Source organism: Plenodomus lingam (assembly GCF_022343315.1).
Source record: "Plenodomus lingam strain CAN1 chromosome Unknown contig_8, whole genome shotgun sequence".
Lineage (NCBI taxonomy): Eukaryota > Fungi > Ascomycota > Dothideomycetes > Pleosporales > Leptosphaeriaceae > Plenodomus > Plenodomus lingam.
The window spans coordinates 75,027-88,308 of record NW_027093972.1 but is presented as its reverse complement, the minus strand read 5'-3'; the positions used below and the strand labels follow the sequence as shown (position 1 = coordinate 88,308).

The following is a 13,282-nucleotide window of genomic DNA, read 5'->3' as shown; positions in this document are numbered from 1 at the left end:
CAGGCTGCACAGCGCGTCATTTGTGCGCATTGATATCACCCCCCCCCCCCCCCCACCACGGTGCGAATGGACCAGAGACGGGCAAACGAAGGCATTGTTGACCAAATAAGAGATAGTTAATTCCACAACGTTGCTTCTATCATTCCACCGAATAAAGCCTGTGAATGGGTCCACCCTAATCTCTAGCTTGTGCATCTCTCCTCGCTTTCCACGCTACGTAGACTGCCGCGACCAAACGTCTATTCATCCTCAGCTCGATGGCCTCCTACTCATAAACCCCCCCCCGACAGCGCCCGTTCAAACCGGCACACTATCATTCTTACATATACTTCACAGCCACCATGTCCACCAAAGCCGCACTCAAGGCCGCGAAAGCCGCCATCGACAGCAAGAAGTGGGATGAGGCGATTGAGCAGGCAAACGCAGTGCTAGAGAAAGACGCCAACAATTACTTTGCCAAACTGTTCCTGGGTCGTGCAAATGATGGATTGGGGAAACACGAAGAAGCTGCGCGGGCATACATGGACGCGACGGCCATCAAGCCAGACGATACGCAAGCATGGCTGGGACTGAGGGGCCTGTATGAGGGTCTGGGGCCGTCAAAAGTAGACGAGAACATCCATGTCGGACTCAAGCTCGCAGAGCTCTACATGAACCTGTACATTTTCCCCTCGTCGCCCGCATATACCACAATACAAGAACGAAGCTAATAAAATCAACCATCCAGCGACGACGCTCACCGCTCTCAAACCGCAATCGATAAACTCGTCGACCACGCCCGGCGCCATGGCACAAAACCCCAATACGCACGCGCACTAGCCACCCAACTCCCCTCCTCCCCCATCTACGCCTACCTCGAGGGCCGGCTCCCCGCACCGGGCGCAACCTACGCACGCATTGCGGAGATCCACGAGGTCGCCGAAGAAGCCACAATCCAGCGCCTCATTGATGAGCGGCGACAGCGCTTGGGCGCAACGCTCGAGACGACAACGGCGGCGGTCAAGCACGAGGTTTTTGCGGCGAGTCCGCTCGAGGGTTTATACGAGGAGCTGATTAATTGGACGAATGATGACGAGTTGAGGAGGGACTATGAGGAGCGATTGTTGCGGCGCGCGTATGAGACGTTGCTTGTGCTGCCGGCGGGACAGAAAAGAGAGAAGAGGGAGAAGGTGATGCGGTTGGCGCATGACATGGTTGTCATCAAGCATCCGTATCTGTTGGCGTGGAATATCGAGTTGGAGTGGCGGTCTGGATTGGAGCTGGAGGCGTATTAGGACTATGTTGGCGAGACTCGGAATTGGGATTCGGATTTGATCACGACGGTACGAAGGGCGTTTGAGCGGTCGGGTGCGGGAGTCGGACTGGGGATCACGATGTAGATGCGTAACGGGAACTACATACATACCGTGTACTTCCCACACCTTGTACATGCTCATGTATCCAATTTCAACAAATTACTCCAGCAACTCCACCCATCCACCCTTTCCCATCCCTCCTTCACCCTCTTTCAAACCACAGCACCAATAACCCTCCTCTTTTCCTCGGCACTAAACAAAGCACTACCTTGCTTCAATGCATGAATAAGCATCGGCACACTACTCGCCTTGAAATCCTGCGCCTCGCGTACTTTGTCAAGGTCATCTGCTAGTTCGGCAGCTACCTTGCGAAGATAGAGTGCTTCGAAATCTTCTCGAGGTTCGGGGGCTGGTTTGGCAGGCTTGGATGGGTTTGACTTTGTGGTTGTGCTGCTCGTAGATGCTGGCGCTGGTGCTGGTGCGGGTGACATTGACGCTGAGGAAGTGGCGTCTTGCATGGTGACATCGGTAGTAGACTCTTGTTCCTGTGCTGCTGCTATCGATGACCGAGATTTCTTGTCTTTCTTCTTTTTCTTCTCTTTCTTTGCAGATTTAGACATGGTTCCCTCTTCCACTACTGGAGCTGCCACATGCACAGGCGCAGACGAAGTCGACACATCCTTTCCCTCTCGTCAGTCTCCCCAAAAACAATGTGCAAACGTACCCCCTTCAAACATACCTTAACCACAGCACCAGCCTTTACACTCTCGTTCTTTTCCCTCGGCACCTCGACATCGCTATCGCTATCGCTTTCACTCGAAGAGGAAACTTGGCGCACTAATCAGCAAAAGTTGAAGAATCGCATTCTGGGCAGCCAAGATGTACCTTCTGTGCGTGCTTTTCTCTTCTTGGATTTGCGCTTGGGAGCTGCAATTGCTGGTGGTTGGTATCGTGCCATGGTGTGTGGGTTTGCACGTGTTTGGATGCCAGGCTGGGAAAAAAGTTGGGGAGCAGGGTTGGCCCGTGAATGTTATCGGGTCTTATCAGCACGTGCACGTAAAGGCAATGACTCGTGAAGCTTCAGGTACCACCTGGGCACACCACCTATATTGTCATGATCTCAAGGGCACGGCTGTCTACATTACAGAGACGAGAAGAAGATTGAAATGTAATGATTACGGTTTTCACGCCATAGTTTTCATGTGGCTGCTACAACGGTATTCGAACAACAGAAAAAGATGACATCATATCATATACATTGAATCAGTAAAAGCGCCGTAAAACCCTTGTCCTCCCTAATTGTGCTCGATGAACAATATCCAAGAACTACGCCATCAAACACCAGGTCTCTACAAATGGGACTGCACCAAAGACAAGCCTAGAAAGGAAACCCACCGCCCTGAAACTTGAACTGGCCTCCGCCAGGGAACCCTCCGCCTTGTCTGAACATGAATTGTTGTCCACCGCCAAAGGGTGAGCCCTGGAATGGATGTCCTTGCTGCTCGTTGTTGTTTGGATCATCGCCGCGATCAAACCTCTCCTTGAGCTCTGGGTCAGAGAGGACTTCATACGCCTCGTTGACAGCCGCCATCTTCTTCTGCGCTTCCTCGGGTGTAATGTTATTCGCGCTTGCCTTGTCTGGGTGGAAGAGCTTGGACAGCTTGCGATAGGCCTTCTTGATCTCCCTCTCGCTTGCATCCCGGGATACGCCTAGGACTTTGTAGTAGTCTTTTGTTTTTGATCGTTTGAGCAGCGTGTGTGCTTTGTTGTAGAGTTCATTCAGTTTTTGTGATTGATGGTGTTCCTTGGCGTGGTCGAGGGTGCGGATCGCGGCTTCAAAGTCATCGGCTTCAATTTCCTTTTGTGCTTTGTAGAGGGCGCCGTGAAGGGAGTCGGGGTTGAGTTGAAGTGTTTCGGTGCAGTAAGGTGCGCCCTTTTTGAAGTTGTTCATTTCGATGTAGGCTTCACAAGTCATTTCGACGAGCTCTTGGTACAGGCCTTGCGGTGCAGAGGGATAGATATAGCCTGCCGCAACGTAGTCCTGGAAATCTTGCTTGACCTCCTTCAACAGGCCTGGCTCTTCTTCGCCACGGTCAATGAGGAGCTTGGACGCAGTGGCGAATTGGCGCTTTGAGAAGAAGCTGCGGACTTTCTTCAGGCTCTTTTCCAGGCTCTTTTCGCGTCGTCGGAGCTTCATACAGACTTTTGAGTCAGGATCTGATTGGAGACATTGTGCGATGTGTTTGAGCCCTTTCTCGGTTTCACCCAGAGAGTAAAAGGCCATGGCGGAGCTCTGAAGGTGAGGCTCGATGTCGCCCGTGTTGATTTGCAGGAGGTGCTGCAGGTCGCTGATGCCCTCGATGACCTCGCCCTTTTCGAAGCGACACCTTGCCCTGAGTTTCCTGATGTCATGTGCGCCACCTGCGACGACAATGGCAGTGCCCGCGTGGCTGACGCAGGCCTCCCAATCGCCTTTGTCAGCCGCCTCTTGCGCAAGTATGGCAGCGCCCTGGGCCTCATCAAGCTCCGCAATCTCAGCCGTCTTGCCTGCAGCCTCGTAGTCTTTGCGCGCCGCAGCCCAGTCGGCCTTTCTAGCCTTAATCTTGGCTCGCTGCACAAGTGCGCCTTCGAACCCAGGCTTCAGTTCCAGCACCTTGTCAAAGTCGTGTTGTGCCTGGGTAGTGCGCCCAAGGGAGAGGTATGCGGCGCCGCGTCGAAAGTACGTCATGTAGTTTTGCGGGTCGCGCGAAATGGCCACGTCGAAGTAGGTAAGAGCATCGTGGGTTTCGCCCGTCGCCAGCTTCACGCCGGCATCCTTGATCAGCTGCGACACGGGCAGGTCTGCGGGGATGTCTGCGGCGGACAGTGCGCATGCCAGAGGACTCGCCGAGAGCAAGCCCAAGGCGAGGGACGACAGTCGCAGTATCATGATGTGGAGAGATTGTAGTCGTCGCGGAATCGGCGGGTGATGGGGGAGACAAAGACTACTTACTATGGGTTGGGAAGGATGGGGGCGGGGGCGGGTGTATGGGGTGTCTGGTGTTGTTTATAAGTCATGCCGTGTGGGCAGGTGAGTGTGAAGGAAACGTGTCGTGAGTCGTGACAAGGTGGCCTTTTTGCGACGGGGTTAACGGGGAGGCTTCGCGCGCTTTCAGGGTCCACTGCCACAGCCTTACCGCTATCCGTGGGGGAAAGTTGCGGGCCTATGACGCCGTCCCACGCAAGCGGCGTTCGTTCGTTCCCTTCCTGTTGTTGCCCATCCATCACTTCCCGCACGCACATACTACTCCTGCATCCTACTCTCTAACCTATAGGTAGACATAATACACTCGACACGCTAGCCAGTGTCTAGAGTGTCTGCTCTACCTACTCCCTCTGCGGCCTGTCTAGTGATTCAGTTTTTCTCTCTCCTTTTCCTTTTCCTTTTCTTCTTTTTCAATACATTCACTTTGCTTTCACCCCGTCCTTTCCGTACTCTACTCTCCATCCATACCTACCTTGCTTTACTCGCCACCACCATGTCGACCATGAAGTTGCGCATCGACGGGCGCACGTTCCGCGACCCCCAGAACCGTGAGGTCATCCTCCATGGCATCAACATGGCTGCAGACGCCAAACAGCCTGCCACACCAGACCTGCCCTCACACGTATCCGACAAGTTCTTCGATGGCGACAATGTCTCCTTTGTGAACCGACCGTTCCCCTTGAAAGATGCAGACTCCCATTTTGCGCGGCTCCGAGGCTGGGGATACAACACCCTACGGTACATCTTCACATGGGAGGCAATAGAGCATGCGGGGCCAGGAAAGTACGACGAAGAGTGGATAGACCATACCATTGCTATACTACGCAAGGCAAAGGAATACAACTTCTACATCTTCATGGATCCGCACCAGGATGTAGTATGTCGTCATGTGCCACTATAGTTCTTTTCGTCTCGTCTAACAGCTAGGCAGTGGTCACGGTTCTCGGGAGGCTCAGGAGCACCCTTGTGGACCATCTATGCCTGTGGACTGGATCCAGAGATGTTCGCCGTCACCGAAGCTGCTCTCGTGCACAACACCTACCCCGATCCCGCCACCTTCCCCAAGATGATTTGGACAACCAACTACACCCGACTGGCATGCCAGGTCTTGTGGACATTGTTCTTTGGAGGACGAGACTTTGCGCCCAAAGCCATCATCGATGGTAAGAACATTCAAGACTACCTTTTGGACCACTATCTTGGAGCGATCGAACACTTTGCAAAGCGGATAAGAGATGCAGGTGGCCTATGGCACGACCCCATTGTCGGTTGGGAAAGCCTGAATGAACCCAACAGGGGCCTGATTAGCTATCAGGATATTACAGTAATCCCGACAGAGCAGAAGTTGCAAAAGGGCACCTCTCCAACGGCGTGGCAGGCCATCTTGACCGGATCGGGAAGAGCTTGCGAGATTGCGACATGGGAGTTTGGCGGTCTTGGGCCGTACAAGAGCGGGACGGTATTGATTGATCCCCAAGGGAAGAGTGCGTGGCTATCAGCAGATTACGATGACAGCAAGTATGGATGGAAGCGCGATCCAGGGTGGCGGCTTGGAGAGTGCTTGTGGGCACAGCATGGAGTGTGGGATCCGGCAACCGACACAGTCCTCAAGAAGGACTACTTTGGAAAGGATCCGAAGAAAGGCGGGGCCAAGATTGACTACGAATACTTTACCAACCACTACTGGCTGCCGCACTACCGATCGTACAGCAAGATGATCAAGTCGATCTTCCCAGACTCGCTCATGTTCTTCCAGCCGCCAGTGCTCGAGATACCCCCGACGATCAAGGGCACCGAGGACGATGATCCGAATCTGATCTTCTCGCCACATTTCTACGACGGCATCACGTTGATAACGAAGAAGTGGAATCGGGTATGGAACATTGACGTGTTTGGTGTGCTGCGAGGAAAGTACCTCACCCCCGCCTTTGCGATCAAGATTGGCGAGAATGCGATCCGAAACTGCTTTTCCCACCAACTCAAGTCGATTCGAGAAGAGGGCACAGAGTTTACGGGTATCCATCCCTGCGTCTTCACGGAGATTGGCATTCCTTATGACATGGATGGCAAGTATGCCTACAAGACGGGCAACTACAGTAGCCAGATTGCGGCGCTGGACGCCAACCATTTTGCGCTCGAAGACAGCAAGGCGAATGGGTTTGCGCTGTGGACCTATGTTACCAACGTATGTGTATTCTTACTATTCTTTGATGGGGATGCAGTGTGAGTACTCTAGCTAACGTCGAGGAGAACAACCATTTCTGGGGTGACCTATGGAATGGTGAGGATCTGTCCATCTACTCGCTGGACGACAAGGCGGTACCCGCAGGCCCTTTCTCGTCTTCGGACGCACGGGCATCGCTCGACATGGACTCGCCCTCCTTTTCGAAGACGCAGTCGTCAGACACGGTCAGTGTCACGCCGTCTACTCTACAACGGACAGTCACCCAAGAGCGAATGACGTCGAGCAAGACAGACGAGGATGTGCGAGGTCTGCGTGCTGCAGAAGCCTTCATCCGTCCTACGCCTGTTGCGGTGCATGGTGACGTGGTGTCGTATGGCTTTGACCTGAAGTCGTCTACCTTCACACTGGCACTCTCAGCTCCCAGTTCGACGTCGGAAGATGCGCCGACGATTTGCTTTTTGCCAGAATTCCACTTCCCCTCCGGCCAGACGAGTGTTGAAGTCAGCGGCGGAAAGTGGACCATCAAATCGGAAGAACGGGACGGCGCTCTTGTCCAGTTGCTGACGTGGTGGCACGCAGAGGGCGACCAGAGCCTCCTGGTCAAGGGGGTGATTCGCAAGCCAGGGACGGCGGTAGGGATGGAGGAGGATGAGGGATATCTGCAGCAATGCCAGCGACAGGCATGCGCGGTCATGTAGTTTAGGGCATGTTTGATGGATGTGCTGTGTGTGTGTGTGTGTGTGTGTGTGTGTGTGTAAAGGATGGCAGAGGATGAAGGTGTTGTTGGAGGCGATTGTGGGATGTGAATGCACGGTGATGTCATGTCGTGCGATTGTCGGGTCAGGTGACGATCACGCAGGTCAGCATTTTTGGCGCACATGTGATTTGGCGGTGTTGGCCAATGTGGCCGGTGTGGCCAGTGGGAAGTGGGAGATTGTCGAGGGATTTTTTGGGTGTTTTTTTCTTCTTTGGTTTCTTTCAAGATTGGTCCAGTAGAGCGATATGGATAGTATACAGTGACTTGCTGTGTAGCTGATTATGTACTGGGTACATGTATTGCCACTGGAAGCACTGGGAACGAGACCCATCTACTCTTACCAGGAGTACCGTACAAGAGTGATGATGTTGGACTCCAAGAGGTGACAAGCCTAGGAGTAGCCGGGCGCAAGGCAGCTGACACCGCGTTGCTGGGACACGCGCCTGGCCTGGAACGCGGCATGGAAGGAGCAAAGCTCGGAAGCGGAAGGAAGCCTGGCAAAGCGCGTTCTTGCGCCCCTGGGCACACTCGATACAACACCCAGGGAATACCATGTTGTAGGCAGTGAATAGGCCAATCTCTAACTCTAGTCCACCTTCATAATCTGTTTGGTAAATCTCCATCCACGTATCCTATACGTATGCAGCCATCCTACCTACTACCGGTATCTTAGGTATTCAAGTCACAAGTAGGGAAAAAAAAAACAGCAATCAACAGCTCATGCCCATTCACCAACACCAACGACAAACCAAACCTGTGTGCTTTGATGCCGTCTCTCTTTCTCTCTGACATGTACCGCCGGCATGTGTGCACCGTAGGTAATGAAACGGCAAAGACGAATGCCACTCAGCCCACAAACGCCTCACCGCCAGCGCCCTCTGCTGAGTCTGCTCTAGGCGTACCACCCGTACCGGTACCGTACCGTACCGTAAACTTTACACATTTTGGGCGCCAAAGCTTTTGCGAACCCATCTGCACACACCCACCACCTTGGCTACAGGCTTCCTCCCCCCTCACCCTCACAACCTTTGGCAGACTTTTGCCCAATACCTGGTTCCTTCAAACGCCCCTCCAAACCCTGCCCGCTTGCGGTAATTCAAACTTCCGAGGCTTGTCATCCTCTGTTACCGTACCTGCTAGAGACAACAACAACCCAAAGTGCCCAACAAACCCCAGTGACGTTTCCATTCGCCCCGACTTGGCCAAATCCCTAGGCCTGTACTATAGTAGCTTTTGCCTGAAGTCCTTGTTCTCTGCCGCGCGTGCCATCAGCTTTTCTCCTCCCCCTCCCCCGCCGCCCAGCGAGAATTCGCGCGCCTCCGACCATGAATGCTGCGCCAGACCTCACCCCGCAAACAGCATTCACAAATGGCGGCGGCGAGGCGCATGGCCAACAGCTGAATGGCAACAGTGCCTCGGACCTGTCGCAGGTGCTCGAAGCCCTGCAGGCCATCTATGCAAACTCATCCACCAACGACACGCGCCGGCAAGCGACCGAATACCTAGAGCTGGCAAAAAGACACCCCGAAGCGCCCTCGCATGGCCACACGCTGGCCCGCGATCGCTCACAGCCCACCCAGCTGCGCTACTATGGCCTCACCATGCTCGAGTACTCGATCAAGTACAACTGGGAGGACTTCACCGTCGAGCAGGGCACGCTGTTGAGGGGCTACGTCATGGAGCTGGCCCAGACCCTATCCGAGGCCGACCCCGTCTATCTGAGGAACAAGGTCGCACAGCTGTGGACGGAGATTGCGAAGCGGACGTGGGGCGACGACTGGCTGAACATGGACGAGCAGCTCGTTGCGCTGTGGTCAGTGTCTCTGCACCACCAGGCCGTCGTCCTGTACGTTCTCGAGACGCTGTCAGAAGAAGTCTTCAATCGTGAGGATGCCACGGCCGGTCTCAGAGGGAGCGATCTGGGCCGAGCCTGCGTCGAGATCTTTACTCCACTCGTCGTCCTGCACGAGCAGCTGCCAACTCGAGACAAAAGTCTGCAAGTACGTTGTGGAGAAGAGGGCTGGCTACGCAGGCTGTGTGATAATCTGGCCTGGTGTCTGGGCCAGGACTACCAGAACCAAGAGGCCATTCGCACATGTGCAATCAAGACGATGAACTCGCTTAGAGCTGCTATGCCCTGGATAATACCCAAGGCCATTGTTGCAACGCAGGTCATCGAGGCCGTCTGCAAGGCGCTGGCTGTACCTATTGTAGAGATACAATTGGTATGATTCCCTGAAGAAGACGATGATGAAATGACCCTCCATCACGGGATGGCCACTAACAAGCGACAGTCTGCCATTGAAGTGCTACAAGCCATCTATAGCCGACACCACCTCAGCAACAACGAATTCGTCGAGCTCGTCTGCCCCATGTTCACACCCGGAAGCGTCTCGCTCTTGCGAGAAGTATATAATTGGACACTGGCGGACATGGATGTCAATGCGATTGATGACCAAAAGTACACGCTTTGCAAGAAGCTTTCCGAGGTACAATGACTCTCTCCATCTGGCATAGCTTACGGTAGTTGGTGGCTGACATACACAGTTGGCAAACAGCCTGGGACTCTTCATTGAGCAGAAACCGCAAGCCATACCCGACGGTAGCGATCTCCCTGGCATCTTTGGCTTCCTCTATGACATTATGCGCAACCCAAGTCTTGTTGTATCCATACCTGTCCTGCACTGTTGGACAAAACTCTTGCGGTCACGCATCGTGCGCGACTCCGAGGTCGTTAATTCCATGGTCGGTGGCCTTTTAGAGACATGTTGTGCACGGCTAGTCCGCTACGAAAACCTTCCGGAAGAGTCTGAAGATGTTACTTTACAGTTTTTGAACGAGGACATTGACACTGTTCCAGAACGCCACGCCTTTTTGGGAAACTACCGTAGGTTCTGCGCCGACGTTGTGGAGACATTGGTGCGAAGGACCCCCGTGGAAGCCCTGGAGCACATTCTCGCGCAGGCCACGAGTATGCTTCAGAATTTATACCGCGAACACCCTGCTTTCCAGCCCCGTACATTCTCCAAGAATGCATACCCAGTGCTTCAGGTGGATGCACAAGTCACGGTCATCGAGGCAGCGCTCAAGGGCTACATGAAATGGCTGCAAGCCCAAGCTGAAGAGTCAACACCAGAGAATGAGCGCGAACGAATCTCCTTGGAGAACTCACTAGAGCAGTGGGGACGCCAGATTCTGCAGGCTCGGTTCGAGGACCCAGAGATTGCACGCAAGATCATCTCACTCATGTCCACGCTGTCTACAAAAGCTCTTGGCGACCGTCCAGCGTTTGCCTTGAGTTTCTTGGAATATATGCTCACCATACGGCTAGCAGACGACACTTCCTTTGCTTTGTACTCTGATGCAGTCAAGGACCTGGAGCGCATGTGCAGTTTGGAAATGCAGAAACTCGCGATGAAGTTTGCCGACGACTTTATGAGCGTATACGACCAGCTCGAGGCCAAGATTAATGAAATGATCAGTGATCCCACGACCGATGAACGCCAACGCATGGCATACTCTGCTTTCCTTTTCATAATCATACATAGATGCACAACATTAGACCGCTCGACGCAGGAAGAGCGCATGCGACAGATGCTCAACCAGGTCAAGGAGGCCTGGCGGAACGATGAATTCACGCAGGCCATCTCTTCGTTGCAGTCCTTTTGTGGGGTCCTGGGTATGGGACAGCTGCCGGACTTTTTGGCAGCCAACAACTTCCGAGCTGTGCAGGATTGGTCTGAGCAGACACTGCCGGGTGATGGCCAGGCATTGCAGGCTAACATTTTGGAGCGATCACAGCATCTCCCCTTGCGATTGACCAAGACCTTGCTTGCGGCGTCGACGGAGAAGCTACGTGATGGCTCGCCGGCATACGAGACAGCTGCCGCTCTGTGGGCAGAGGCTATTCCAGTCCTCCTGCCGAACCTGCTCCAGCTCGTCAGTCATGCCCAAGCGTTCAATGACATTGATCACAACTGGTCTCACTTGCCCCCGGAACTCCAGCAAGTCATCAAGCGCGTACTCACCGACCGTTTCTGGCAAGCGGGCATCTCCACCGAAAGCCGCGACGACTTCTTTGCCCGCGTCAGCGGCTCAAAGTCTACATTCGAGGGCTTTGCGTCGACGGTACGTGGAACCGTGCGCCAGATTAGAGAATCCTCGTACTACATTCTGTATTCACTCACCCGCTTCCGAGACGTCTTTTACGGCATACAGGACCTACCCGGGCCCCTCAGCCAAGCGCTATTCGGCCACGCTGGGGCGCTGACGGCCCACCATCTTTCTGTCCTGCTGACTGTCTCGACACATCTCATTGAAGGCTGTCCGCCGGATTTGCGCGCGCATTTTCTGCCGCCGATGATTCAAGGCTTGTTCCGCGAGCTGGATCATAAGATTAGCTCCGAGTGGAATGAGGTTGCCCGCCAAGTTGCCGAGAGTGGGGAGAATGATAACTTGACGGATGAGATGAAGACGGAGAGTATTCTGAGGCAGTTGACGTACTCGAGTGTTTCGCTGGTGGCTGTCCTGTTGGATGGTAGACAAGGTTCGTCTGTCATGTCTCCTTTCTCTTTCCTTCTATCATCCTTCACTCGTTGCATAGTTCGAGGTCACAATTGGACATGGAGAATGACATCTCGCTAACGGATCGAAAAAAACAGAGTACACGCGCCCCGAAGACGAGCCCCGACGAGACTGCAACGCGCCGCCAATGCACACCTTCATCCTCACCACACCCTCTGTCCTCGAGCCCATCCTCCTCTTCTGCACCTCAACCATCCGCGTCCACGACACCCGCTCCGTCATCACCACCATCCGCGTCCTGCGCTCTCTGCTCCCACACTTCAAATCCGCTTCGCCCATACGCACCTACTTTTGCACCGACATCTTCAAATCCGCAATCTCCTCGCTACACGAACCCTACTTTGTCGACTGCCAAAAGGATCTCGCCAGCCTCATCGCCGGCATCATTCACCTGGACGAGGAGGTCACGCGGCAGATTGTCCTCGGTCTGCCGGGCCTCGAGGATGGAGCGCGGGTCGAGCGCAGGCTCGCGCGCTTGCGGAACGGGCCGAGGGACGAACGCACGCAGAGGAGTGTGGTGCTGGATCTGTTACAGGGCGTTCGCGGCGTGGGGATCCATGAGCAGGGCAAGATTCGGCGCAGTGGGGCTGGGGCGGCTGGTGGTGCGGGTGCGGGTGCGGGTGCGGGTGCGGGTGTGGCTAAGGGCCGGACGAAGTTGATGGAGGGCTATATGCGTATGGAGGAGGATACAAGCCAGAGGATAGTGAGGGGTGGGAGTGCGGAGCTGGGTGGTGTGGCGGACATGTTTGGAGGGGACTAGGGTGGGGAGTAGGCAATCAGAAAGGGGGACATTGGGCAATGGGCTTGACTTGAGTGGAGATGGCTTGATTGAAGCCAAGATGGCTTGCAATAACCGTCATTGTAATCAAGGGGAAAAGAGAAGAAAGAGAAGGAACTTGTGTTGCAGGCCAGCAATAGCAAAGTAATAGCATAGCGTAGCATCATGTTGATGTATTGTATTATATTCATACCTTTATATTCATACCATTGTCATGGTATACCATGGTATATTGAAGAAGTCTTGCAATCTCTGAGCTTTTGAGCTTTTGAGCTTTTGAATTGTAGACTTTGGAGACCATGACCTGTTGAACTTTTGACTGTTGGACTTTTCAGCTTTGGAGACTTGAGAGACTTTGGACGCGTCTGTTGTACAGAGTGTTGCCAGTAAAATGGTAGTGGGGATACCAAGTAACTGTAATGATGTGGATAAACATGGCTAGGAGATGAGATGAGAAGCAAGAATCAAGAGTCAAGAACCTAGGTACATGGCCTTGAACTACATATAAAGTACACGCCAAATCAGAGGAGTACTACTCAAGATGCACTGTGCCTGTCTTGGTTCAACCCAAACTCCAGTTTCGGTTCACATTCCAATATCCATGCCCACTACTCACACCCACACCCACACCCACACCCAGACTCACACCCCCAGCCCC

General features: G+C 53.9%; 5 protein-coding genes across 5 annotated transcripts; 3 read left to right on the top strand and 2 right to left on the bottom strand.

The window, feature by feature from the left end:
• Positions 1-341: 341 nt before the first annotated feature.
• On the top strand, positions 342-1,274 carry IAQ61_010083 (uncharacterized protein; the record flags this gene model as incomplete). The annotated part of the gene is made up of 2 exons (XM_003841411.1): positions 342-658; positions 728-1,274. 2 exons carry the CDS (start codon positions 342-344, stop codon positions 1,272-1,274), a joined length of 864 nt encoding a protein of 287 aa, XP_003841459.1.
• A 233-nt stretch (positions 1,275-1,507) lies between these two features.
• On the bottom strand, positions 1,508-2,253 carry IAQ61_010082 (uncharacterized protein; the record flags this gene model as incomplete). The annotated part of the gene is made up of 3 exons (XM_066098655.1): positions 1,508-1,975; positions 2,035-2,123; positions 2,181-2,253. The coding sequence occupies 3 exons, from the start codon at positions 2,251-2,253 to the stop codon at positions 1,508-1,510; spliced, it is 630 nt and encodes a 209-aa protein (XP_065951200.1).
• Positions 2,254-2,673: 420 nt separating this feature from the next.
• Positions 2,674-4,224, bottom strand: IAQ61_010081 (uncharacterized protein; the record flags this gene model as incomplete). The annotated part of the gene is made up of 1 exon (XM_003841409.2): positions 2,674-4,224. One exon carries the CDS (start codon positions 4,222-4,224, stop codon positions 2,674-2,676), a length of 1,551 nt encoding a protein of 516 aa, XP_003841457.1.
• Positions 4,225-4,470: 246 nt separating this feature from the next.
• On the top strand, positions 4,471-7,203 carry IAQ61_010080 (uncharacterized protein; the record flags this gene model as incomplete). The annotated part of the gene is made up of 3 exons (XM_003841408.2): positions 4,471-5,197; positions 5,252-6,505; positions 6,571-7,203. The coding sequence occupies exons 1-3, from the start codon at positions 4,814-4,816 to the stop codon at positions 7,201-7,203; spliced, it is 2,271 nt and encodes a 756-aa protein (XP_003841456.1). The 5' UTR covers positions 4,471-4,813.
• Positions 7,204-8,587: 1,384 nt separating this feature from the next.
• On the top strand, positions 8,588-12,851 carry IAQ61_010079 (uncharacterized protein; the record flags this gene model as incomplete). Its single annotated transcript, XM_003841406.2, has 4 exons — positions 8,588-9,487; positions 9,557-9,751; positions 9,810-11,808; positions 11,924-12,851. The coding sequence occupies 4 exons, from the start codon at positions 8,588-8,590 to the stop codon at positions 12,604-12,606; spliced, it is 3,777 nt and encodes a 1,258-aa protein (XP_003841454.2). The 3' UTR covers positions 12,607-12,851.
• Between the last annotated feature and the right edge of the window lie 431 nt (positions 12,852-13,282).